Raw genomic sequence first — 25,980 nt, 5'->3', positions numbered from 1 at the left:
AGTAACCAGCCCTGTAAAAGCCTTTCTGCAATAATAGACCTTGGACCTGACAACCTGTTTGCTGCGCTTATGAGTTTTTCAATTAGGAAACTCCTTCTGCCAATGGATGTAAAAAAACAAAACCCAACTATCTTCATCTTAGACAAATCCCAGTGACACAAAGGTTAAGTGTGACTTCTCTTGGACCACAAAACAGTTAAGTTCCTGATGAATTCCAAGCTCAGCATCTAAGTTCTATTCTTTCTATCTATGCTACCCTGCTTATAAAGAACTAAACACATGTTATTTTGTATTACGGCTATGTGAGGCATACCCCTCTACTGGCCTCTCCCCTGCATGAGGACAGAGACTCAGACCCGGTGTCATCTAAATTATCTTTATCTCCCATCATAGTACTTTGTAAACATCTGTTGAAACAAAATGCTCTTGTTGAGAAGCACTTTGGTTGCTAAGAGACCAAAAAAGAATAACTCAAGAACCACTTTTAAAGGCTAAGGTAGTTCTGTTTAAAGTTACATAAAAAAACCTAAACTTATAGGAGAAACTAGGTAATTATTTGTATATAGGCACATGCAAATTTGCCAGAGGGATACAGATGTACATATGTACATGGTCTTCATCAGGTGCCTTTAAAATTATCCAATTTATAAAATTTGACTTTAATATTTTCTTTGGAATAAGCTCACTGAATTTTTTGTTAGAATTGTGAACTGTTTCTGATCGAATTGAATTTCAAAGTGTCCATTTGCTAATGGAGATGTTAGAAATATTTTACCAAGTTTTCTAAGTAGGAACATCATTTCACCATGGGACTAGTTTAGGCATTTTTACAAGTTGTACTAACTATCCAAATTTACTGCCAGAGTAGTTTTATCAGAAGATTCTCTGCTTATCAAATATTTTATTATCATTGTCATCATGACTATCACTATTATTATTATTATTATTATTATCATCATTATATTATTGGTACTAGGCCAAATTTGAGATTTACCAGCATAGACCTCCTGTTGTGGTAACTCTTTCCACCAAGGCAGATGAGCAGTAGTCTGTAACTTCTGATTTTAGAGTTGTCTGACACACTGAGAGGTTAAATGCTTCGCACAGAGTCACATGGCCTGTGAATTGATCGGAGGCAGGACTTGAGCCCTCCTGCCTTTCAGGATTGTTTCTATGCACCAGGACATACAACCTCTTGGTTGTTATTGGATGGAGAGAAATGTATTACAGAAGAGAAGTAAGAGAAAGTCAAGGATTCTATGCATTTCAATTTACGCTTGAAGAATGACTCAAGTGTTTATTCATAATTTACTGGTAAGGTTCTGAGTTAATCAATACAACGATGATTTGAATTTTAAACAAGTAAATTGCCAAGTAATTAAATGAAACTAAATGCTGGAATTCAAACTGAAAAAGAAAGTAAAACTTTCAGGAAAATTAAATGAAATGACCATAAAATCTACCATATCTGGTTCACTGACAAAACAGCCCTGGTGCCCCTTTGAGAATTTTGGTTCTGACAAAACCTGATAAACTAGAATTCCCACAGACTCCGAATCTTTTCTTGGGCACTTTTACTATGCGACACACAATATAAACAAAGATTATCTGAGAAGTTTTATTTAACAATAAAGGCTTTAAAACTTAATTATGCTGTCACCAATCGTATCCCTGAACAAGTCACTTAAAGTCTTTTCTTCACCATTTCATTTGAGTCTCACAAAAACCCTGTGGCAAATCTCAGCCCTATTTTCCAGATGTCTTTGAAAGTGCATAAAGTAAAGGACAGTACAAAAGGGAGGCACTAAAAAGAAAATCCTAAAAAATGGCTATTAACATTTGGCATGCTTCCGTGGGCACCACTCACTTAAAAACAGTTTTGGTAGGGGGTGCTCACACTTCCTCAAGAGGAGCCAAATCAAAACGAGCTATCTGATAAGCCCTATCTGGGCATTTAGAGATACAGGTGGAGTTCAAGAATCAAGGAATTTCTCTTAGACTCCTATGTAGGAAAACTACAAATCCAATTAGGTGTTTGCTACTGTTTTTTTGCATATTCAAGAGAACACAGGATCACCGATTTGGAGCTGGAAGAAACCTTACAGGTCATCTGATTCAATTACATTTTATAACTAAGAAAGTGAAGCCAGAGAAGTTAAGTGACTTGTCTGAGGTTACACAGTAAGTGGCAGAGCCATAATTTGAACCCAGGTCCTGTGACTCCAAATGCAGCACCCTGTCCTGCATACACAGACCTTCAGGACATATGTGAGTGTCTTAGAATCATGAAAGGCCCAAGAAAGATTTATCGGAGCATCCTCTAGTTTGCCAGGGTTAACCCTATGGTGGATCACTGGGACCTTTTTGCATCTAGAACCATATGTTATCCAGTGTAACTCAAAAGTTCAGGAGTTGTATACAGGGAAAAGCTAAGGGAAATGACATCTCCTTGTGGCTTTTCTGATACATGCTGACTGCACATTTTGTAGGTCATCAGTTTCTAAAGTCTAACTCCCTATAGTACTTTGATTTTATAATAATTCAAAAAAGTGGACTTAATCTACTAGTTGGATGAATTTAAACATAAGGAGAAATCATATTTTCAATCTTGATATATTAAATGTCTTGAAAAATACAATAATTTTACTTTCAAATCTATAACACTAAAATGTTATATTTAATAAAACATTCAATGCACAGTGCTAAAGGTAAACTAACATTTTTAGATTTAGCTAAAAGGACAAAATACTGTAGTTTCTAGTTTCAGACAATTGAAAAAGACACAGTGCATTAAAAATGTCTAAAAACTGCAAAATGAATAGGAGCCACATCTAATTCCTACCCTTCCCTCCCCCCAAATTTTATTACTGTGGGTAAACCCTACGACCAAAGTGTACGTAAAACATGAACATATGTGTTCATAAGTTTCTATCAAATCATCTCTTTAAAAGTCAGTGCCCCAAACATAAAATAATTTAAATAAAATCAGTTATCATACTGAAGTGCTGAGATTTATGTTAGATTGATTTGTTTTAAAATGTAAATGTCAAAACTTAGGAAATATTTACAACATAAAAGGCAAAAGTGGCTGAATTACAAATTCCATAACACTATGAGAACTGGAAACTTTGTGTCACATTTACCCGACACTAGAGTTTTTAGAAAACTAACACAAACACAATGAGGTACTGGTATCAACATGTCATGTTGTCACAAATGTGCAAACAATGAAGTTATGTTATTCACAGAACAGATTTAAAGTGCCTCAGATTTCAAACTGATGCAACACTAATTTTCTTCATTTTTCTTGACCATAATATTTTCTGAAGGAGCTAATTTTCTTTCTTTTAGCTAAATAAATACTAGTTTACACTAGCAGAGCAAACTTAAGAAAACACCAGTTCAGAACTGGACAAAAAGTACATCTTTGTTGTATAGGATGATTACTAGATGCCTTTTTTTTTTGTGGGTTTTGGCTTATTTCACTGGAATCACTTCTAGTGCCCTTTTCTAACTGTGCAAGAATGACAAATCTGCCTTGCACGATGTTTTACTCTGCCTCTTCACTCTTCTCAGAAGCAGCTCCTGCTGGATTCTCTACCTCGCCTTTTCTATCAGCTTCTTCAGAGGACTTTGCAGTGCAGTCAGGAGTTTTACTTGTAGAGCCTGTACGTGTTCGAATGCGAACTGGCTGGTATAACTGCATGGCTGGACGATCCTGCATTGAAAGAAGTGAATACAATGAATTTACATTAAGAAATTATCACCTGAAATTGAGATTCAAAAATGATCAACTTGAAGGTTTGATATTACAACATTTTGCAGTTTTATGCATTGATAATAAAAAACAATCTTGCAGCCAAAAAAAAACCCACCACACTTTTCTTAGAAGCCAAGCATTTGAATGAATGAGCCCGTGAACAAAAGGGTAGATAATATTTAACTGATACTAAATTATTTTCTAGGAAAATGCTATTACTTAGATAAAAAATGACTTATGGAGAATATTAGCATTATCCTAAGAATTCAGTTTGTAATGGAATTTTCCCACCTACTTGGAGAATAAAAAACTCAACCATTTACCTTGGTATCAAACCTTACAATTCTCCCCTCAAAATTATAAATATTTGTGGGCATATGAGGCAAATGATGTTAACGGGACAAGGAGTACCTCAAATGTGCTTCTTTCAGGGCCACAATCCAACTCACACTGACCAATGAATCAAGAACCTTTATTAAACATGAATTGTCAAGAGTTTCAATATGGATTGCTCAGTTCTACTTATCTGTACTGAGCAGCTTCAATGCTTCCTTCTTATAAAAACACTAAGAACAGCTATCTTATTAAATAAATGAAAACAGAAGAAGGAAGCTGGTATACAAAGCATAGTATTATGAAAACAATGTTTTAGGGCTTAGAGAATATAACTGGGATAAAGGACAGACTGCTAAAAATTACACATGGGACCCATTCTTACCCCTTTGGATGTGGAGAGATGGCTTATACAATTCCATCTGGGAATATGTACACCAAAAAAAGGGGAAGAAGTGCTTTTCTTTTCTTTTCTTTTTTTTTTTGGGGGGGAGAGGCAATTGGGGTTTAGTGACTTGCCCAAGGTCACACACAGCTAGTAAGTGTTAAGTGTCTGAGGCTGGATTTGAACTCAGGTCTTCCTGACTCCAAGGCCAGAGCTCTATTCACTGTGCCACCTAGCTGCCCCCGAAGAAGTGCTTTTCTATCAATGCATGAGTGGAATGGCCTCGTGTTAGGACACTCACAGCCCAAATAAAGTACAAGTAGCACGTTCTTTGTTCATGCACACATGGGAGAAAGTACAAGGAGTCTGACCTGGCTGCCATTTGCAGGTTGGCTGTTATACCTGTGTACATCCCTGGTTGGCAAAAGGTGCTCCTGAGACTGTACTAGCCTAGTGATCTCTGTACTTATCTTTCTGCTATGTACAGGGCTATCTATACACCTAAACTGTCTGACCGGGGAGAATGTTCAACAGGTCAAGGCAGAGAGCCGGTGCAATACGCAAAGTGGCCAATTTATTCTCTCTTCCTTTGTGGTAATCCTGATCAAAAAGGAAAATGCAAGAGTGGGGAAGAGGAAGCTCTAATTCCCCTCTGTGCCGAAGCAATGTAAACTCCTCAATGTAAAGAGGCCATTCCAGCTATTTTACATGCTAGTTTCAATTTAAATCTAATTGTAAATGGGTCAAATTTGCCTGGGTAAATAAGAACTGTTAGTAGTTCTTGCTTATTTCTCTTAGTATTTTTATATATGGATCTGAATGCAAAATCAGATCCAAAAAATGTACTATGATTGGTCTTGTACTTACCATTTGTAAAATGATTTCAGATACTCTTTAGAAAGGGGCTATTAAATACAAAGTACTAGTATTACTATGACATTATCAGCAGATTTAATCCACAAAAGTATTTATGTGCTCCTCTAACAGAAACTATGTAGATGCCTTACTGTTATGCTACTGCTAAAAATAACTGCTTATACCAACAGTGTAAAACAAAAATGGCATTCATATCAATTGTACAAAGAGCACACTTGTTTTCTCAATCAAGTCAAAAGAACTTTACATGTGGTTGAATTATATTTGTTTTATAATATCAAGAAACCAACAAGACCTTTAGATTCATTATGGGCACTAATGAGGCAAGCTTTGAAATTCGAATCTGGGGTCTATTCGTTTTTAATGGATAAAATTCAAAGACAATATAAGCACTATTTGGGACTTTGCTCAACAGGTTAACCCACTGTAAAAATCATAGTCTAGGTCTAGCTTTACTAAGCTTGGCGTACACTAAAGAAAAAGAAAGGTAGGGTGAAGTCAGACACTGTTTTGTATTTAGGCTGATGGCTTGCAGATCTCAAAGAAAAATATAGATGCCTCAAGTATTCTCTATCAAATAATTTTTCTTTTGAGAAAACACACCCCCTACCCCCTTCCAAACCGTGTGTAATTTCTTCCTGAAATTGGTATACCAGCCATAGGACAAAACTTTAAACTTCTTCTTTTGACTTTCTATGCTCGTTAACCTCCACCTCCCATTTTTCAGATATTTCACATCAAAACACCCTCTTTAGCAATTTTCTCCCCTGACACACACTAAGTAAACTCCATTATTCTTGTGCTTCAAACAAGACCCTCAACTTTTACTCTCCATTGCTTTTCTTTACTTTCCTAGTCACCCATCAGTTCCTTCAGTTCCAACTAACTTTCCTCTTCCAACTCTACTGTTGGTCACAGCAATGGATTTTTTAAAAGAACGCAACACAGTCACTGTGTGGTTCTATAATCTTGAACCTGACACATACAGAGGACACAAATCTTTTTTGGGAGGGGAGAAGGAGGAAGGTGCTAGACTGAGAGTATGAGGCCAGTGTTCTCCCCTTTGTCATGTGGCAGCAAAGATGCTTGGTTCTATTTCACAGGCTGGTTGAGAAAACAATGTACACCAACTAAAATACATGTACCAAATATTTGACTAGAAAACAATAGTTTCTACAAGAACAAACTCATTCTCTGTGAAATTCCAATGGAAATGTAAGGGAAGGTACTCTCACAATAAGAACTTGATAATCTTACTGACATGAAATGTTTTTGGCCTTATTACTATACACTCTTCAAGGCCAGTCAGTGAACATTATAGAAATTCAGGTTGTAAACCCAGTAATACTTTCTAATTTTGAGGGTTTTTTGGTTTAATAGAGTTGCATACATGTTCTCTTACCAGCAACTCAATTCTTTTGGGTCTGATTATTTGATGAGCTATGCCCTTGGATACTTTTTCCTTTTTCCTCGCTTCCACTACCATAATAAGAGGAATTAAATATCATCTAATTAATGTTGCAAGTTCAATAAAAAGTTTTTGTGGGGTGAAGAGCAAGACTAAATTAACTAGCAAGCTAAAATTAACAATTACTATTAGAAGTAGACTTCTTTTAATTATCTCTCTAACTTCTATTCCATGGATAATTTAGTAATATATCCAAATATTTTTGACATTCATAATTCCAGAAAATGCTTTTATAAACTTCTTAAGGATCTCTAGGCCATACTTTTTAAAAATAATTTGTACAGACCCTAACATTAGATGTCCATAACCAATGTGAATCATAGAAAGGAGCTAATTATTTGGAATAAGGAGTAATATTTTAATCCTGTGCTTTACATTAGCTATGCAGACCCTGCTCTTGGATTCTTAGTTCAATTATTCCTTAATGATCTTAATAGCAGTAATAATATATAACAACAGTTAATGAAATGCCAATTATGCTCTCCTTATTATACTGGAGGATAATATTCCATTGACTATGGTTCACTGAACTCTATTACTGTGCTGGCTTCATGCCCAATAAAACTTTTTATTAATGAACAATTAGAACAGATTTTGGTTGGCTTAGTTTATACCTCGACATTTACAGTCTTTTAGTGAATAATGCTAACTGCTCTAGTGACTACTACTGAAATATTCTAAACACTTTGTTCCCCAGGATAATGCTCTAAGCTCTAGATCTAAGTTCTAAGCTAGATCTGGTGTGCAGTGAAGCCCCCGCTCAAAAAAACCCAAAACCCAAAACCAAAAAAACAACCACCAAAGAGCAGAATCAAAATCAAAGCTAGTTTTCTTCTTCTTCTTTTAAAAGAAAGCAAACCTGTTTTGTTTTTTAAATATCATTCAAACAAAGAACAACTGCTGAAAAAGATTGTTTTAAATTGCAAAGTAAAAACCATTGACCTTGAATATAGTTTTAGAAATGAAAGATTATCCTAAATGAATAAAAGAACCTTATTTCTTATGCGCTCCTTTTTGGATGCCATGTCATCACACTTGTCCTCTTTACCCAGTTTGTCTACTGCCTCCACAGTGAAGCTGTAGTTGTGGTTCCCTTTCTTCCCTCTGTCTTGGTTGTATCCTTTCCCCCATTTCAGCTCGTCTTCATTTCTTCTCAAAAACTTGTCAAACTCATAATGAGTTCTATGTTTTCTGCCATCGTCCAAGCGATACCTTTGTCTTTCAGGTTCTTTTTCTCGAAATCTTCTATCTATATCCCTTTGCTCTTTATCACTGTCATTTTGTGACCTGAGGTTTAATAACAAATTAGTAGAAGTTTAATTTCTGTTCAGTTTGGCCAAAGGCAATTGAATTTTTCATGGAATAGAAGTAAGTGCAATTTTACCATATGTATGTATAAAAATCATAACCTGCTGGTGGCTCCTAAAATCATTTCATTCCATGGACTATTTTTTTCCAGGCAAAAGACACTGGATATTTATCCCACATATTCCTACTTGCCTCTATAAATAATCTCACAATGAGAATACTTGCATTGATTTTGATTAGGCACCAATAAGGGATATTATAACTAAACTGTCAATTCAAACAGACACAAAGCCACATGTTGGAGTCAGAGGGCCTGGGTTCCTTACCCTTCCTGGGCCTCAGTTTCTTCATCTGTAAAGTGAAGAGCTTGGCTAAATAATTTCTGAGGTCTCTTTCCATGTTAAATCAATGATCAATCTGTGTGCTGGAGAATAATGCTACAAGAGGCCCCTCATCAGCAGCAAGTGTGGGACAGGCCTGTGGGTGTGGGCATGTACATACACCAGGTGGAGATGGGGAAAAGGCACAGCCTTCTCCTTGCCCCTCCCCAGTCCTACACTCTCTGGTCCTTTGAAGCTGGCCATGCCACCATGCTCCAAAATGCCATAGCCTGATACAATGTGGGGCCAATGCCAGAGAGGCACATGGTAGGTCCTTGTTTCTCTCTGGCAAAGCTCTGAACAGGAACTGTCATAGGGATAGGAGAGAAGGGCAGTGTCTAGGTGTGTGGCTGTCTGGGATGAGAGGAAAAATGCTAGCTCTGTCGTTGCATCCAACTCACTCTAACTTCAGTGTCTCCGACAAAGTCCCAGTAGCCTCATCCTCATTATGATTTTGCTTTTAGAAAAACAACTCTTCATAAGAGCTAATAAAGATTAAAATGGCAATGCTTACTGCAGTATGGATTTGTAGGCCTCTTGCAATAATATTTGACCTCCCCAGGGCTCCAGAGGCTAGGGTTTCGGAGCCACTATTCTATGACACAGTACTCTTATTATTTGGGGGTACATTATAGTTGAGGAATTGAACATACCACTACTCCATCAGGACTATTGTCCCCGAGGGATTTAGATGGCACATAATAAAAAAACCATATTTTGGAGGCACAAGTACACATATTAGAACTTCACATTTTTTTGTGACTGACATAATTTGGTAAAAGATAAATGAATATTCATTAAATAACTATAGTCTTAGATTTATTGTGATTGTGAGTATAACTTACTTTTCCTTGAGTTCCTTCAGTGAACTTTCCAAGGGTTTGGATTTTATGCTTCCAGAGCTGGGGGATTTTTCCCATTTTCCTTCTTCAATATCAGCTTCTTCTCCTTTTTCTTTTTGCTTCTCTGCTGCTGGTTCCTCTCCCTTTTCAGGTTTTTTAAGAAGCTGAAAAATTATATAGATATTTAAACATCAACAAACAGTAAACTACAAAAAAGCTACTCAGCCCACGAGACTTCGGGTATCAGAGAATCATTTTAACAGGGGTTTTTAACTTGGGAACTATAAACTTTTTTCATTTGATAACTTTATTTCAATTATCAATGGTTTCCTTTGTAACCCTAGGTATTTTATTTTCTACATTTAAAAACATTATTCTTTAACCTTTCCCAGCAATACAAGGATCTAAGACATCTCCAGAGGCCTTGTAACAGAAAATGCTATCCACATCCAAAGAAAGAACTATGGAAGCTGAATAGCTCTTTTTTCCCCTCTTCTGTTGTTTTGTATCCTCTATCTGATTGGTTCCTCCTGCTGGTTTTAATTTTTACTTACAACATCACTAATGTGAAAATATGTTTAATAGGAATGTAAATGTATAGCCTATACTAGATTGTGTGCCATCTTGGGGAGGGTGGTGGAGAGGAAGGGGGAGAAAAATTTTAAAGTCAAAAGCATATGGAAGTGATTATTGATTAATAAGAAAAAGAAAAATATTGTTCTGAGAACGGGTCATAGGCTTCACCAGCCTATCAAGTCCACGACACAAAAAATGTTAAAAATCCCTGGCCTAAAAAGACTCACTAAAATATAATATTCTTTTTCTTGGTCTATGGACACAGAAATAGAATTAGTTGGACAATAACTTGAGAAACATTTCACTTGACTTTTAGTTCTATTTGACTACTTTCCTTAACATTCCCCTTGCTCTTTATTATATAGTCTTAAAAACTTTAGCATCATGGGTAAATTCAGATTCTCAAAAAATTTTGCAAGGAGAGATCTGTGTAGGTTTAAAAATCCCTCAGGTCTATTACACTTTGAGTTGCAATCCAGCAAAGTGATATAAAGATTTTTACTGAATGAGTTAGGCAATATTTATTTCAGGCATGCACGCACAATGTTAACACATAGAATGATCCAATCTCCTGACTCTGAGAAATGATTCCTTCAAAAGATCACCAAATTTTCAGAGAGAAATGCCTAGACTATTATTGAAAATCAACAGGGAATAAGTAGCACAACCTTTTAAAACTAATATAATCTATAACCTACAAACTTTAAAATCAGGAATTTGCTCTGTAAGGTTAATCTAACCTCCTGGTGCAATTTATACTTACTACTTTTTTTTAAGTCCTCAGAGGAAATGAAAAATGGATGCTTGTTATCCTCTGTCATAGTCCTTTGTTCAGGAAAGGAAGACTCTTAGTCAATTCTCTGCCTCTTCTCCAATTCCTTAATCAAATCTCTTGCCCTTCTCTGTAAATATTCTGAATTACTCTTAGGTTAGGTTCCCATATAGACCAAAGAATTCTCATAATGAACTAATAAAGGATGACTACTGGTTAAGATTACCTTTAATTTCCTATGCGCTCTTATAAATCCATTTATAAATACCAACTCTGGATTTACTTAGTGACACTGCAGCCTGTGGTGCACTAAGCCTCTAAAGTTCTGTTCTACCATATTTGCACAAAACAATATTTTTTTCTAATAGTGATTCTGTATATTTTGTCTTCTACCTACCCTTCAATGAAGTATCCTGAGAGGAAGGAATACTAATGAGTTTTATACCATTTATTTCTTCAGCTTGCAATGCCATTTTGGATTCTAATCTTATTCTCCAAGATGATACCACCTCACTTGGTTTGCTGTCATCTACAAACTGTTATCTATCATTCAAGACAAAGGTGAAGTAATAGGAATTATGCAAATCACACTCAGGTGTTAGTAAGGTTGAAATTAAGGTAGCAGGTTTCTCCTACAAGAAGCTGCCACTTTCATCAAAAAATAGGATTTTAGTATTACCATGTGAAATTAGTTTATGTAGTAAATTAAAAAGATGTCCCTTTTGAATTATAATTATACTTAAATTTTTAAGGAAAGAAATGTTGGATTTATAACTACTGCGGCTGGACTGTTGACTTTTGAGTAGTCTCCCAGCCTCAAGTCTTCAGATTTCAATCCACCTTCCATATAGCTGACAAAGTAATTTCCTCCAAAAAAAGAAAAAAAATCTGACCATGTTACTTTGCTATTCAAATGAACTCCAGTGGACTCCAATGACCTTTGGGATTGAATAAAAACTCCTTTATTTAGCATTTCAAGTTCTTTACAAGCTGGCCCCATCCTACCTTCTACCTTTCCAGCCACATTACATATCACTTCTCTCTCATGTACTCTACAGTCCAGCCAAATTGGCCAACCTGAAGGTCTTCACACAAGACAAGCCATTTCCTGTCTCTGTGCCTTTCAAGCTTGCACTCTCTCTGCATCCATACTTCTAGGAAACGTTGCTCTTTTTAAAAAAGACTCAGATCAAGTGCCACTTTCCACACGAGCCCCTTCCTGGTCCCTCCAGCTAAGAGTGCCTTCTACCCAGCCCACCAATGTCACCTTGTATCTATTTGCATGTGTTCTGTACATATATTTTATGCTATCTTTCCCATTAGCATGTAGCCTTTGAAGACAGAAGCTGTTGCTACATCATTTTTGTACCTTTAATACCTAGCACAGGGTCAGGTACATAAAAGATGCTTAATAAATGTTTATTAGTGGATTGAGGAATATCTCAATGTGAGACTGAGTTAGGTGAGGAGGAGATTAATCTTAAATCTAGGAGAAGAGGAAAAGTATGTAAGCACATTGATTAGTAATAAAAAGCTTTAAAAAGGCTACTAGTGTCCTATAATGATCTTCACTTAATTGATATATACTTCCTCAAGCTAAAGTTTAAGTTGGTTAGCTCAGTTAGTTAAAACAGAGTACTAATGAGGTCAAGATTGAAAGTCTGATTTTTGTGAGTCAGTTCATTTTGCAGCAAGAAAAAGTGTTTCTCACACACACACACACACACACACACACACACACACACACACACACACACACACAGTATCCCTAATCCTAGTTATTTTTAAATGTATGCCAATGGTCACAAGGGGAGCAAGGTACTCACCCATTAACTACTGACAAAAGTTATTTAAAGCAATATCTTAATGACTGTGGATCAGTAGTGTTCATACAGGAACACCTTGAAAACTACAAGGCACTAGACAAGTAACTTTAAAAGATCTCGGCCCAAATTACCTTGATTCTTATCTCTTTCTCAACAATTTTCTTCTGTTTTTCAGCTTCTTTTCTCTTACGTCTTTCCTCTTCTCTGCGTTTTCTTTTCTCTTCTTCTCTCAAGCGTTTCTTTTCTAATTCCCTCCTCCTTCGTTCTTCCCTTTTTTCTTCTCGAATTCTCTGAAGATGTGGAGAATTGTTTATATAAATGGTCCAAATAAAAGTAAGCAGAAACAGAAAGGTTGTTCATCAGATAAAAGCAAAACCTACCTGCTTTTCTAATTTTCTATTTTTAATATATTCCAAAAGAGGTGTTGTTCTTCTAGCTAAAACACAAAAAATTGTGATGTAGTGTGTAGCTTCTAAAAGAAGTAGTTTTTTAAAAAAATACTTGCACTTGTTTTAATATTTAAATGAAATAAGCATTAAACAGTGCTATTCATTTTACCTCAAGAGTGAACATATTCTGAATGTTGATTAGCATTCACTACTAGGTCAAGCAATCATGGTAATTATCAGTGGTAATTATAGAGATAGCAGAATTTTCGACATGATGATTTGTTAACTGGCCTATTAGTGTTTTAACATACCACTAAAATAAAAGTAAAATGGATTTGACTTCTCAATTGTTCTACACATGCATCACCTGCGTGTCCAATTTGGACATGGTGCTTACTAATAATATACTTTTTAAGGACGCAATTAGGCAATAATATATTTATTTGTTCTTTATATACATCATTCCCCCCTCCTCGGGATCTTCCTTTTCTGCTCTCCAAAGAAAGCAGCATGAACAATTTCATGTCTATTACATATACATATCCTTTTAATTCCCTGAATTGAATGTTCTAATAAATCAGCCTCAAACTTTTTATAACCACATAAAAAAATACACACCTTAGAATATTTCTTCCAACCTCGAAAAATATTTTTAATGACTGCAAGTGACAGTAGTATCTCACAAAGCACCAAACACTATGGAATGAATATCCCAGGAAACATGTCAAGCCCTCACCCTAGAGGCAGAGTTTGATTTGGTTTAGGTGAAGGTCAGGGAATACAAATCCACAGCAGAGTAGGACCACAGGCATTTGTTTCAAGTCAGAGTAGATGACTCATTCTTGTTCTGCACAATCAAATTCTTGACATGTGAAAAGATATGGAAGATTGTTTAGATCCATTCTATAGTAGGTCTGGATAGCCTCAGGGATCTCCAATTAGAAAAATGTCTCTAGAGCAATCTAAATTAGGCCTTTTCCAGGTATTCCTAGGATCCAAATTGATCCAAGGTCAAAAAGAGCCAACCAGAGCAACTCTGGCATATGAATCTCCTAGCTATTCTCCCCTGGGCCTTTTGGGGAATAAAAGCCAGAATCTGTAGAGCACTTTAAGATTTGCAACAACAATTCTCTGAGGTAGATGCTGTTATTACAGCCATTTGACAGATGAGGAAATCGAGGCAAAGAGAAGTTAAATGACTTGCTCAGGGTCACAAAGCTATTAAGTGTCTGAGGCAGGACCCCAAATTCAGCAACTCTATTCACTATATCACCTAGCTAAGCAGGAGAATCACTATTAGAAACGTGGTACTCTTTTATTATGTGCACATTAATTGAAATCTTAAATGGGGTATTAGTGCTCCCTGAAATTTTATGCATGACATAATGGGCTACAGAGGTCCACAAACCCATGAAAGAGCCCCAGTGTTTTGGGTTGTAGGCTGACTATATGCATTAAGTTGACTGAGGTCACCCAAGTATGCCACTTATCCAGTACACAGCTAGTTGAATGGATCTTATTTAGAAAGAAGTGAAAGGGCCTGTTGGGAGATACAAGACTGAGCCAGGTCTTTTCAGGATTTGGTTTATGAGGCTAAAATGACCAAGACTTTCAACCCATAGGCTTTGTTTTGTGACTGATGTGCCAAATCCTTAATATGTAGGCCGTCAATCTTTTTCTTTCTATTGCAGTGCACACATAAAAGTTGTGAGGTTATGATATTTGTTGCCAAAGGGAAGGAGATGAACTCCTACTTAATTGCTACTCAATATGCCTATAGTGACATTACTATTTAATATTCATTTTCCACACTTGGTCATAAAAATTCCTTAAGAAAAAGGAACAATCTGCAATAAGATTAAATCCCATTTTAAATATGTAGAAAAAAGATTAACAGAAAGGGAGAATACTTATAGTCCAATTCCATTAGGCATATACTAAGTGAATGGATTTCTGAGAGTGCACCTGGGTGTAAATAACGGATTTAAAAGAAACAAAAGTTAGCACTGGAGTTGTAAAAGAAGTAAGAATTAAAATTTATAATCTTTTACCTGACCCATTCCACTTAAAGCAGTATTTTAAGAACAGGCAGGAAGAAATGAAAAGTAAAAGATCTCTACAAATAATTTTTGTTTTCCTTTTAGAATTTTTCAAACATACAGAAGGACAGACAAACCAATTAAAAGGGTACTATACAGGATAGTGACTCATGTTACTATACATTTCAAAGCCTCCAAATTTGCCATTTGGGTTAATCTTCGTACTTACATTTAAATATAGATAGTTCTATTTCAATTGCATCTTCATCCAAGAAGCCTAAAATATTCTATCTGCAGAATTTACTCAAATAATCCCCTCTGTTCACTTCTCTTGATACTTTAACACGGGAGATTATCCAAATATTTTCATTAACAGTGACAAAACTAATTAGTGTCATAATTAACTCATATCTAGATTTCCTAATATTTTCCAATTCCTTAAGCCAATTCTGCCAAGTTCCTGAAAAAGTTCAAATTAGAACAAAAGCCCAATAAGGTGAAAGCTTTTGATTCCGAAACAGAGAGGCAAAAGGGAGTAATTCTCAAATGAATGGAAGATAAGAATTTATATTTAGGACTTTCTTCACTTTCAGGTTTTCAAGATTGGGGATAATTTTACCCAAGCCATACAGAGAAATTACTGAAAATATGAAAAAAATATGAATTTTTAACATAAGACAGAATTCTTAGATGATGCCAAAGTCTTTTGGTCATTTCTCCAAAAATTAAATGATGCTGAATATTTAAATTTCCCCCCCATTTTTCCAAACAAGAAACTTTTAAACAAATTACCATTAGTTTCTAAAGATATTTTGTTTCAATTTCATGATCACCGTCAATAATAACAACCACCATCACCAGCATTTACACAGCACTTTTAACATTTACAAATTACTTTATATATATATTAACTCATTTGATCCTCATAACAAGCATAATGAAAATGACATAAGAACCTCTAAATCTCAACCAATCACTCAGTTTTACTCTGTGGGATGAGAAAGTTTTCTTTCGAGGTTCTACTTTTTGCTGGGCCCTTCTGTTTGCCATTTGTTAATTATTCTTCACTCTGGGATAGACTGGCAGCAAGTTTACATTGGATCAAGACAATGCTGAGTATGTGGCAGGCAGATCAAGAAAAACTTTTATTAATTTAACTGAAAAAGGCTTGTATGGGAAGATAAAGAATAATGTAAGAATATATTGAAATTAAATTCATTTCTAGTACCCAGAGGAAGATCCGAATGTTATTTCTTAGTCACCCTTGTTTTAACACAAAAGAGACAAATATCATTAGTGTTAGGTTTAAAGCTCATTAACATATAACATTAATAAGAAATAGTAACCAATTAAATTGTTACTTGAAGATCTTTAGAAACAAGAGAACTATATATGCATGCTTAAACAGCAAGTCTGAAAATTAATTGCAAGCATACTGTTCCTGGGTTTTAAGTGCACATGACTCTAAGTCAGGGGTTTTTAACCTGGGGTCCAGAGATCTCCCACTGGGTCTTTGGAAAGATTTCAGAAGTTATGTGAACCTGGATAGGAAAACAATTACATCTTTATTTCCATTAACCTCTTATTGAAATTTAGCATTTCCTTCAACCATATTAAAAATATTCTGAGAAAAGATTCATAGGCTTCACCGGACTGCCAAAGGAGCCCGAGACACACAAAAAGGTTAAGAATCCCTATTTCAAGTAAAATTCCCCCCACCAACTTTCTAGTAAAAGATAAATAACTTGATCTTTAGAGCTTGTACTTATTTTCTAAAAGAGGATGCTACTATGAGCTATTTATTCCCCAACACTGTCAGCTTTCAATAGGAAAGGCAAAAGCATATAGTCAAATCAGAATCATTAGTAAATGGTTAATGCTATTCCTTAGTTTACTAGGTCTGACCAATGCAAAATAGCAACTTCGAGTTAAAAACTTTTTTTCAGTGAGAGGCTACTGTGATTACTCTCTTTTCAAACAGCACTGATTTAGACATCATAAACATTTTATTTCTTTGTTGCATGAAAAAAAAAACTGCCCAGCAACAGGAAGTTCAAAAGGCCTAAACAAATGTTCATTTGGAACCATTCATGACTTTTTCTACCATTTGTCAGTTACCTGAAAATTCCTGTATTTTCCATGCTGTAATATTTTTTTTCAAGCTGACAGCCTTTCACAGTCACTGAGGGAGTATGCTTAATTGCTTCTAATCCAACGGTATACTTTTATTTCCCCATAAAAAAGAAAACTGAATATGTACCTAAAAAATCTGTATAAAAGGGTTAGAAGGGGAAGGAAAAAAAGCAAGCAAAACAGACCAATGAGTTCCCGTGTCTTTGCCTCAATCTCTCCCAAAAGAGTTTCAGGATTGGCACTTATTTTCTCCTCCTCAACACAATAGGTTTCTAGAAACTTCCTATATTCTGGATCTGTAAATAAGAATGAAAAATTATTCCCAGAAATCTGGCAGATGCTAACAGATAAACTGAGTCTATTTTTAATTGAGTATTCTTTAAAACAGATTACCTTCTTCAATGCTCCCTGCTTTGGCATCTTTTTTCTTTAATTTCTTTTTGGAAATCTTTTGGAATGGAGCAAATTCTACGACAGCAGGATATTCCAGACCTTAGAGAGCAAATGCCACAATATTCTTTACATTATATCACATATCTTTTTAAAAACATGGAATTTTATTTGTGAGGAATTAACCACTTACTTGAAGAATAGGAATTAAGAAAAAAGGGAGAATTGTATGGCAATGACAATTTATTATTACTCCTTAAAATGGTTTCTGGGCTACTCATACATCACTTTAAAGAAACCTGGGACATATGAATACACATGAAATGGCCTGAGAGCAAGGGAAGAGACAGAAAATCTATAAAAAGCAGACCCAAGAATTCACTAAGTATAATATACTGATATTATTTTTTATATAAGGTCAAACAGCTCTATGTGCTTCAACTGCTCCAAGGCTTCTCACTATATTACAGCAGGGCAGGCTGTCATGATAACCCTTAATCACATACAAAAAATTACATTATTTCCAGTCTACTCTGCTTACAAAAGAAGGAAAATATGTAATACATTTTATTAAGATTTATATAAAGAATGTTTATAATTTGTTTTTTAATGTTAAAGGAATTACATTTCAATTATCTGGAAAACTCACTTATGAGAAATGCCACATTCTTGAATAATGCCAGATAAAAGTGCCAGATAAATAAATAAATGCCAGCTACTACCATGCTATAAAAACTTGATGGCATGGTTATATTGTCACATAATCACAAGGACATTAATTTATCTAAATTGCTATCTAACATTCTGGATGGAATTAAATTTTATAGTAGTATTCTTTAAAAATAGCTCTCTTCGAAGATGTTAGAATTACTCATATTAAATATTTATACATCAAAATTATTTCAGCAAAATATTTATAAGCTCAAAGTTTGTAATAGATCAAAAAATGTCAGTGATCTGACCTTTACTATCAATGAAGACATAGCCATCAAAACGGTCTCTAAAAAGAAGGATGTCATCAGGATTTCGAAAATTAATGTATGCTCTTGAGTAAAGATGAGGATAAAGGCTGAAAGAAGAGATAATAATAAAATGAATTAGGGTATAATATTCAAAAAAATAAGAAAAAAGACTCAAGGCAATAATAAGAAGATTCAAGGCAATAATAATCTTGACTATTTCCCAATTCACATCTCTTCAATAAAACTAATAAATAGAATTTTCATGTGAAAGATCTTCTCTTTAAAGAAAAAGGATTAATTTTTGTACATTAGAAAAAATAACTTAAATTTATTAAACATTACAATTATATGTTAACAAAATTATATAAATCTAACATACTACCTCAAATTGAGGAAATAAAAGCAATATTCTTATTTTTCTCATGAACTCTTAGAAACATTTTTATTCATTTCATATAACAATCCCTATTCACACTGATTAGACTAAGAATGGTAAACCTAATTATGGATTTAAAATTTGGTATAAGTGCCAATCTACCAAATATATGGATTATCATGTTTTATGGTGCAGCATGATAAAAGAAAGCTCTAGTTTTGACTCTAGCTTTCTCCCTGACCAGTAGTACTTAACCTTTCATAGCTTGTTTTCCTCATCTGGAAAATGAAGAGGCTGGACTACATGATGTGTAGGATCCTGACAGCTCAAATGTGCCATGATTTTAGATTTGGGGTCACAAACTACAGCCATTCAATTATGAAGAAATCCTAATGTTAATTTAGGAGAAGGTAAAGGAAAATGGATAGTCACAAAATCACAGTCCTTTAGTGTTCTTGGTATTAAAAATATGGAAAGATAAAACATTTGAGAAAGCAGAGGGGTTGGGTGGGGGTGGGGGAAGAGAATCTCTTTATACAAGTCAATTTTTGGACCAAACTTTAAATAACCTCTCCTTTCAAGGTAAAAAAGGAGTGATATCCTTAAGCAATACACAAACCACAGGTGAGACATTTCTTATACTGTCAAAGGACTGTTTTGGAACCTATTTTCCTAGTGAGAGACAGATCAGGTTGGAGACATTAATGTATAATACATAAATCCAATACTTCATTACAAATACTAACAGCAAAACACTTTGCTAGGTGGTAGAGAGAAAAGTGGACAGTAAATTGAAAACAAACAAAACATTATTCTATATTTAAAAATTAATTTCATATTGAATTATCATCTGCAGTAATATGGGCTATCCTAAACTTTGCCATACCTAAAAAAAAAAAAAAAAAAAAAGAAAAGAAAATATCCAAAGTGTACAACTAAAATGATTGAGGATCACAATGATATGAAGGATACTATATTAGAAAATGCTTGGGGCAGCTAGGTGGTGCAGCAGATAGAGCACCGGCCCTGAAGTCAGGAGGACCTGAGTTCAAATCTGCCCTCAGACCTAACACTTGACACTTACTAGCTGTGTGACCCTGGGCAAGTCACTTAACCCCAGTTGCCTAAAAAAAAAAAAAGACACAGAAAATGCTTAAGGAATTAGAGATCTTCTGACTGTAAAGATGACAGCTATTCACAAATGGCAAACCCAGATTTGTTCAACAAAATCCAGGATATTAAAATAAGAGCAAGGTAAGATAAACAGGAAGCCCACTTTACTTTAGACAATGGGCAATAAATTTATAGAACTTGATACTTGAGAGAAAGTAAAGATCAAAAATACCCCAAAAGAGTTAAGATAAATGAATGTATGAAAAAAAAAACATAACAAGTTCCCAAGGGAATCTAGGATATTTAGAGTAAACCTCTGGCCTCTGCATACAATTCACAGGAGAATAATCACATCCTTCCCTCAAGATTTCCCTTGATGCTTCTGTCAGAACAGAACTGTGAGTTCAATGGACCCTTATGTTCTTACATAGACTAGAATTTACTGATTGCTTTTGTAGGTTTGACCATTCAAGATGATTCAAAATCCTACTGCTGTTTCTCTTGTCACAAAGGCAGAAAATGGTATGAGGGTCACCTAATCAGCTGCAATGGCTCCAACTGAGAATCACTGTACAATGTATATATCATGCTGCTTCTGGAGAGTCACTAGAAAAGAAGTCTGTACAGGTTTGCTACTTTAAAGTTTCTTTCTTAAATTTAAAAACTAAAATATCAATTTGCAAAGCTTTCTGAGGAACAGTCACATGAAAAGGTTCATAAAATAAAAAGTTCACCTAAAATGTTATAAAATTAGATGGTAAAGGACACAATTCTATTCTTTTTGTTCCAAAATAAAGGTAAGAGCTAAATAGTCTATAATCTGCCTTTAGAGAAAATTTAAAGTCTACTTAGTCATGGTTTAGAGGGAACTCACAACACTAAAGGGGAAAAAAAGTAATTTTAGCATGACTCCACCTTTGTTTTTGGTCACCAGAGGTTCAATCATTGGAGAAGAATTCATTCGCATGTCTTCCAGGACAACTGAAACAAATCACTATCTAGTGATATATGATATATGAAGAAATTCATGTTTAAAAAATATTATTTACTGATTTAAAATGGTAATTTATACAGAAAATATGTGCGGTGAACTGTGACCAGACATGAAAGGGATTATAGGAAGGGGGAGAAATTCTTGTCATCTATGTAACTGTTCATCACTAGACAATACTTCTCGGTTTCTCTGTGTTGAAAAATAGATCCTCCTTACCTGGGATCAGCTGTACAAAATTCAAAGTAATCATGAGCAGGAAGTGGATGTAACTGCTCCTCTAACTGCTCCTTGGTTAGACTGGGAGGAAGTCGACGAATAACTACCTGAAAAATACAAGGAAAAAATAGATATTAAACTTACTACTTTTCTTAAGTGCCAACTACATTCTAATGCCTGTATAAAATGTACTCAAACTCAGCTCCTGTCCAGATTATGAGTTAATGAAAGCTACAAACTTTAGGAAAGGTTGAAGACTATATTACGAGATAAAAGGCAGAGAGGCCTTTAGTCTCCAAAATTTGTTGATGTTGCTTCAATAAACATTTCACTGTTGTTTAGTGAGGTTCAGATGTCTTCTCAAGAAATGAATTCTACCTATAACTTTTTCATTATTATGGAAAAGAAAGGCTGTTAAAGAAGGTCCTGTAATAGATTAGAGTGCATAAATACCTGAAGGATCTGTGCTTAAGTATATGACACAGTAGATAAGAGTTTAAATGATTTGCCCAGGGGTACCTAACTCCTAAATATTAGAGGTGGGATTTTAAACAAAATTTTTCAGAATTCAGTCTCAGCACCCTATCTGCCACTCCACATCGCCTCTGTTATAGATATAGGTATCTTTTTTATGCTTAATAGGTACAGACTGGACATGACTACAAACATTTCCAACAAAAATCACTGAATCAAAAAATATTAAGTCTTAATTCTCAATAGTACCCTTAGCCATTTAGGTTTTCCATTTGTTTGGAAAGATATATAATTTCAAGGATAAAGAAACTCTGGCCCAGAGAGTTAGGTAACTTATCCAAGGTCCTTTAATGCTTTAATCTTTGAATCAATTAGAGATTATTTTGAAGTGTTTTTTCCCCCAAAATACTTTGTTATTTGAACAAAAGTGTCATTCTCTGTACTCTAAATGCATTTTATTTGCATTACATTATGAAATTAGAAAATACTAGGTGACCAGAGCAAGAAGATAGTCTAATTAAAAGCATATTTGTTGATTACTAGATTTAGGAAAAGCATTTGGACATGCTACCTTTGGGTAAGATGAACATATAGACTAGTCAGTATGATTCTAAGCTGAATGAGGAGAAGGAAAGAGATCAGAAAAGGAAGGTGACCATGCTGTACTCTGGTTAAAGTAAATATAGAATATAGTGTTCAGTGTGGGGTATTTTAAGGAGAACACTGACAACTTACAGTATGTAAGGGGATGAGAAAGAATGAAATAGGAGGTTCAGTGGAAGCAACCAGAGCCATCTAGCCAGGAGAACAGATGACTTTGAAGATATATGACAGTCTAGTCTTCAAGTGTTTAAAGAGTTGTTTTGTGGAAGAGGGATTAGATTTGTTTTGTTTGAGGCCAGAGGGCAGAACTAGAAGCAATAGAAGTTGTAGTGAAGTAGATTTAGGCTTGATGATGCTTCCTAACAATTATAGTCATTCAAAAATAGGATGGACTACCTTGGGAGGTAGTAGAGATCTTCAAACTCTTATTGGATAAGGAATTGTCAGGGATATTGTGGAAGAGACTCCTATTTTGGCACAAGTTGGACTAGATCACCACATCCCCTATAATTCTTCTCAACCCAAGTCCTTTTGAACTCTGAAATGCTGTGCTTTTTTTTTACTAGCCAGACTACATTGTGAATTTTCTTACATATAAAGTAATTATTTTGGTTCTCTGTGGTGTATGTTCTTCAGCTCTCACAGCATCATTAACATTCTTAAAAAATTTTCAGTTGCATGAATTGACCATTTTTCAAGTATGGTTTTCTTCATAATTGTGGGTCTGTTTGTTTTACTAATGTTCATCAGTTTAAAACATATTCTCAGTACATGCTATTATTTGCCACTCTGCTTCCTTTATCAATATTCAGATGACATTATAATTTCTTTCAGAACTTTTTATTTTTAGAGTATAAACTCTGTCAGCCTTCCAAAGCCCAATTTAACAATCAGAGCTTACCTCCTTTCACTGGAGATGGGAATTATCTGCATTTGATAGCCTGAAATCTCTAACAGTGGGGGCTTCTTATTCAATCAATCAAGAAACATTTATTATTGAGCTATTCCTATGTGCAAACTACAATGCTAGATGCTGGTGACACAAAGACAAAAAAGAAACAAGAGTTACCTTCAAGGAGCTTACACTCTACTGGAGGAGTAATTACTACAGGTATGTCAGCTTGGTACTGAGATATGCAGGATATAGAACAATTGTGCCTCCTAGAGGGCAACGACTGTATCTTTTCTTTTTTTGTCTTTGTGTCTCCAGATCCTAATACAGTTAATTAAATTGTTTGCTGAATGAGGGTGGGGAGAAGTGCTCACCACCCACCCACAGATTTCTACAATGCTGCAGCAATGGAGAACAATATTCGATTTTCATTTTAAAGCCAAATTAGATGTTAAAAAAAAGTATTAAGTGATTTCCACCTTGTCCTAAGGGAGGAAAAAAAATATGCAGAACAGTAGATAAGGAATTAAATGCCTAGGGTTCCCATCTTCTCGATCCCTCCCTTTTCTGGGAGCAATTTTCTTCTTACTCGTATGAGACCTCTCAGCTGGTTTAAAGGACAAAAAAAATATCATTACCGCTGGGCCTTTCTGAAGGCGGGCCTCTCCAACCCCTATTGCTCTCCTCCTGCCACCCTTCTCTGCCTTTCCGCTCCCTCCTGCTGCGGCCGCAGCTGCTGGGCTGCGCCCCCCGCCCTTCCCCCACAGCCGCCTGCTCCTAGAGCTCCGGGGCGCTCTCCCCGGTCCTGAAAGCTCGCCCGCTCGCCCGCTCGCCCGCCCTCCCTGCCTCCTTCCTCCTGGGCCGCGAGCCCTCGCGCCGCCTCCGCGCCCTCCCTTCCCCCCACCGCGAGACCCTTCCCCGCCGACTTCCCGGACGCGCGCCCCTCCCTTCCCCTCCCCCTCCAGCATCTCCCCCCCCCCACCTTGCTCAGGACCGTTTTCTTCTCCTCCCGCGGCTTGCTGCTGCCGCCTCCTCCGCCACCGCCGCTGCTGCTTCCGCCACCCCCGCCGCCCGAGGCCGAGACGGCGGTCGGAGGTGTCTCCACTTCGCGCCGAGGCGACTCGCGGCGGAACTGGATCTCCATCGCTGCCCCTCCGCGGGAAGATGCCGGTGGCGGTGGCAGGGGTGGAGGCGGAGGCGGTGGTGGCGGCGGCAATGGCGGCTTCTCCTTGCCACCCGATCCCCGCCCGGCCCCGCCGACGCCAGAGCCCCCGGCCCCGCTCGCTGCCTCCTTCTCGGACCGCATCACGCAACCGTCGCTGCCTCAGGCTCTTTCTCCCGCCCGTTCGGGGAGTGTCCGGAAACCTCGCGAGATCTCCGCCTACGCTCTCGCGCTAGCCGCCCCCCCCCCCGGCCCCGCCTGCTAGTCGTGTTTCTTGCTGACCGTCCAGCGGTGCCTAGTAAAGAAGGGAAGGATGGGTCAGGGCAGTCGGGGGACGAGGAGCATGTCAGAAAGGGGAGGCATGGGGATAGACAGAGACTAGACAAGAGCCATCTTGGCTCGGGGGTTTCGGGAAATGGAGGCCATGAGAATGTGGAAGTGCCGCTGTCCATCGAGAAAATTAAGTGGGGTGGGGCAGGGCGGGGCCGGGAGGAGGGATGGCGCGCCTGCGCAGAGGACCAGGGAGGCACGTTCCCGCTTTATCTGCATTGCTGTCTCCCTAGTCGTGGGCGGCCAGCCAGGCCACCTTCTTAGAGCTTAGGCTGTTCCCACACCGAGTACTGGGTGCTCGAGCTTCGCACTAGAAAATATTTGAACCACTTTTTTCAGGGCAGTGGGGGATGGAATTTCAAAGCTCACCGTCTTTGGTGTCCTAGGGAGGGTATGATTAGATTGTCTAAGAATTCGAGACCATTAAAAATTAAAATGCTGTATATTTAAAGTGGTTAAGAATGTCAGATATTAAATATTGGTACATGCAATCCAAAGATGTTAAAAATGAATATATATTCTTTATTGCAGGGGTAATCCAAGGTTGTTGGTACTGAAAGTTGCACTTATGGGTTCAACTAAACAGGAAAATCATAAATGCTAACATCTGAGTTGCATCCCCAACTCTGACCCACCCAATCCTGGAAACAGGAAAGGCATAGCAGGCAGCTATAAAAACAGCAAAAATGATAAAAATCAGTAGCACCTTATGATACTCAGATAAATAATTTTAAACCTTAAAGTCTTCCAAATAATTTCATATCCCCTAATATTCGGGTGCTTCCAATTACAGGGACACTATCAAGAAAGATCAAATTCATATTTGTTTATTTTTCATTTACACATGCAACTATTAATATATGCTTTGGGTTAAAATTAACATGGAAATAATTTTTAAATTTTTTTTTACAATATTTATGGTTTATTTCCATTTTATTCAATTTGGCAATACTATTATTGTATTGATAGCACCTTTCTTCCAAGCACCTCAAAGAACTTTTTTTTCCTCATAACAATTAGCAAATAAACTAGGCACACAGAGTAAGATGAGGTTTCAGTGGCAGAAAAATGGGCGACAGCAGGGCCCTTCACTTAAACTATTAAAATATTCTGAATGTTCTTTAAATGTGACAATAAATGGCTCATGGAAATTTAACAGAGTTCAAACTGAATTTCATGGTATTCAGAGTAAAATTTCTGAAAAACTTAAAAATGAGATATTTTTTTAAAATGTCATGCTGTTTGCAGTTCTTCCCTCTCCAATTACTACAAGCTATTCACATTAAACTCAACTCAGTTTTTAGGTTGAATAATTTGGATGGATTTTTTTAAGATTATAAAGCAATCATCCACAATGAGGTGTTAAGAGATTCTGGCTGGG

At 36.5% G+C, this 25,980-nt stretch overlaps 1 protein-coding gene across 5 annotated transcripts; it reads right to left on the bottom strand.

The window, feature by feature from the left end:
• Positions 1 to 1,270: 1,270 nt before the first annotated feature.
• On the bottom strand, positions 1,271 to 24,477 carry UPF3A (UPF3A regulator of nonsense mediated mRNA decay). Of its 5 annotated transcripts, none has more exons than XM_020965172.2 (10): positions 24,090 to 24,463; positions 21,139 to 21,245; positions 18,440 to 18,546; positions 17,481 to 17,579; positions 17,273 to 17,383; positions 12,907 to 12,962; positions 12,658 to 12,816; positions 9,356 to 9,516; positions 8,035 to 8,109; positions 1,271 to 3,718 (listed from the first exon to the last, which is right to left on the bottom strand). In XM_020965172.2, exons 1-10 carry the CDS (start codon positions 24,411 to 24,413, stop codon positions 3,598 to 3,600), a joined length of 1,320 nt encoding a protein of 439 aa, XP_020820831.1. In that variant the 5' UTR covers positions 24,414 to 24,463; the 3' UTR covers positions 1,271 to 3,597. The 5 variants fall into 5 exon arrangements, 4 of the variants coding, with proteins under 4 accessions (XP_020820831.1, XP_020820829.1, XP_020820830.1 ...); XM_020965170.2 differs by having other exon boundaries at positions 7,815 to 8,109; positions 24,090 to 24,459; XM_020965171.2 differs by having other exon boundaries at positions 3,553 to 3,718; positions 7,871 to 8,109; positions 24,090 to 24,461.
• Between the last annotated feature and the right edge of the window lie 1,503 nt (positions 24,478 to 25,980).

This window comes from Phascolarctos cinereus, unplaced genomic scaffold (assembly GCF_003287225.1).
Source record: "Phascolarctos cinereus isolate Bilbo 61053 unplaced genomic scaffold, phaCin_HiC Scaffold_7;HRSCAF=346, whole genome shotgun sequence".
NCBI classification, from domain to species: Eukaryota; Metazoa; Chordata; class Mammalia; order Diprotodontia; family Phascolarctidae; genus Phascolarctos; species Phascolarctos cinereus.
The sequence above is the reverse complement of the archived record's forward strand: the minus strand, read 5'-3'. Positions and strand labels throughout refer to the sequence as shown.

Bases quoted from the DNA above. Each gene is read 5' to 3' on its own strand.
- UPF3A (XM_020965170.2), bottom strand. From the start codon at position 24,413: ATGCGGTCCGAGAAGGAGGCAGCGAGCGGGGCCGGGGGCTCTGGCGTC. The intron at 12,963-17,272 runs GTCTGTTTTGCT...TTTGTGTTTTAG, and splicing joins AAAGACACGGGAACTCATTG to CTAGAAGAACAACACCTCTT. The intron at 8,110-9,355 runs GTAAGTTATACT...ATTAAACCTCAG, and splicing joins CTGAAGGAACTCAAGGAAAA to GTCACAAAATGACAGTGATA.